We start from the raw sequence: 431 nt of genomic DNA on the forward strand, positions 1-431 counted from the left end.
TTAAAAAAAAAATCACTAAAGCATACATACGTGCATTTTACATAAACTAAAAATATGACATTTAACGTTACTGGATTAAAATACCTTAGACTCAACCGCAAGTGAAGAATACTTACTCTTAGCTGAGTTCGAAGTTTGGGTATCTCCTTCACTTTCTCTTCAAGTTCATCATTTTGATTTGTTAATTTAACTAGCTCTTCAGCCATTATTGATCGAGTTTTTTCTAGATTGCCAATTTCTAGCTGAGAAACATTACCAGAAAACAGTTTAAATCAAAACGTATCTTGTTTAATACTCCCACTAATATAAAAAATATTTAATGTGTTATTTTTGAAGAGATAGACATGTCAAAACACAACCCTTAGCTAGCTCTCTTAAGTAAAAGAAACAGTGGCAGAAAAAGAGCCCCAACTTTCCTCAGAGGCATACCA

The 431-nt window shown here is 32.0% G+C and overlaps 1 protein-coding gene across 1 annotated transcript in view; it reads right to left on the minus strand.

Moving 5' to 3' along the window:
• Positions 1 to 431, minus strand: part of TMF1 (TATA element modulatory factor 1) — a 52,881-nt gene that overhangs the window by 5,608 nt on the left and 46,842 nt on the right. The window contains exon 9 of the mRNA XM_012655770.1: positions 117 to 242. Coding sequence (XP_012511224.1) covers positions 117 to 242 — 126 coding nt within the window. The remainder of the gene's footprint in view (positions 1 to 116; positions 243 to 431) is intronic.

This window comes from Propithecus coquereli, unplaced genomic scaffold, assembly GCF_000956105.1.
Source record: "Propithecus coquereli isolate 6110/MARCELLA unplaced genomic scaffold, Pcoq_1.0 Scaffold486, whole genome shotgun sequence".
NCBI classification, from domain to species: domain Eukaryota; kingdom Metazoa; phylum Chordata; class Mammalia; order Primates; family Indriidae; genus Propithecus; species Propithecus coquereli.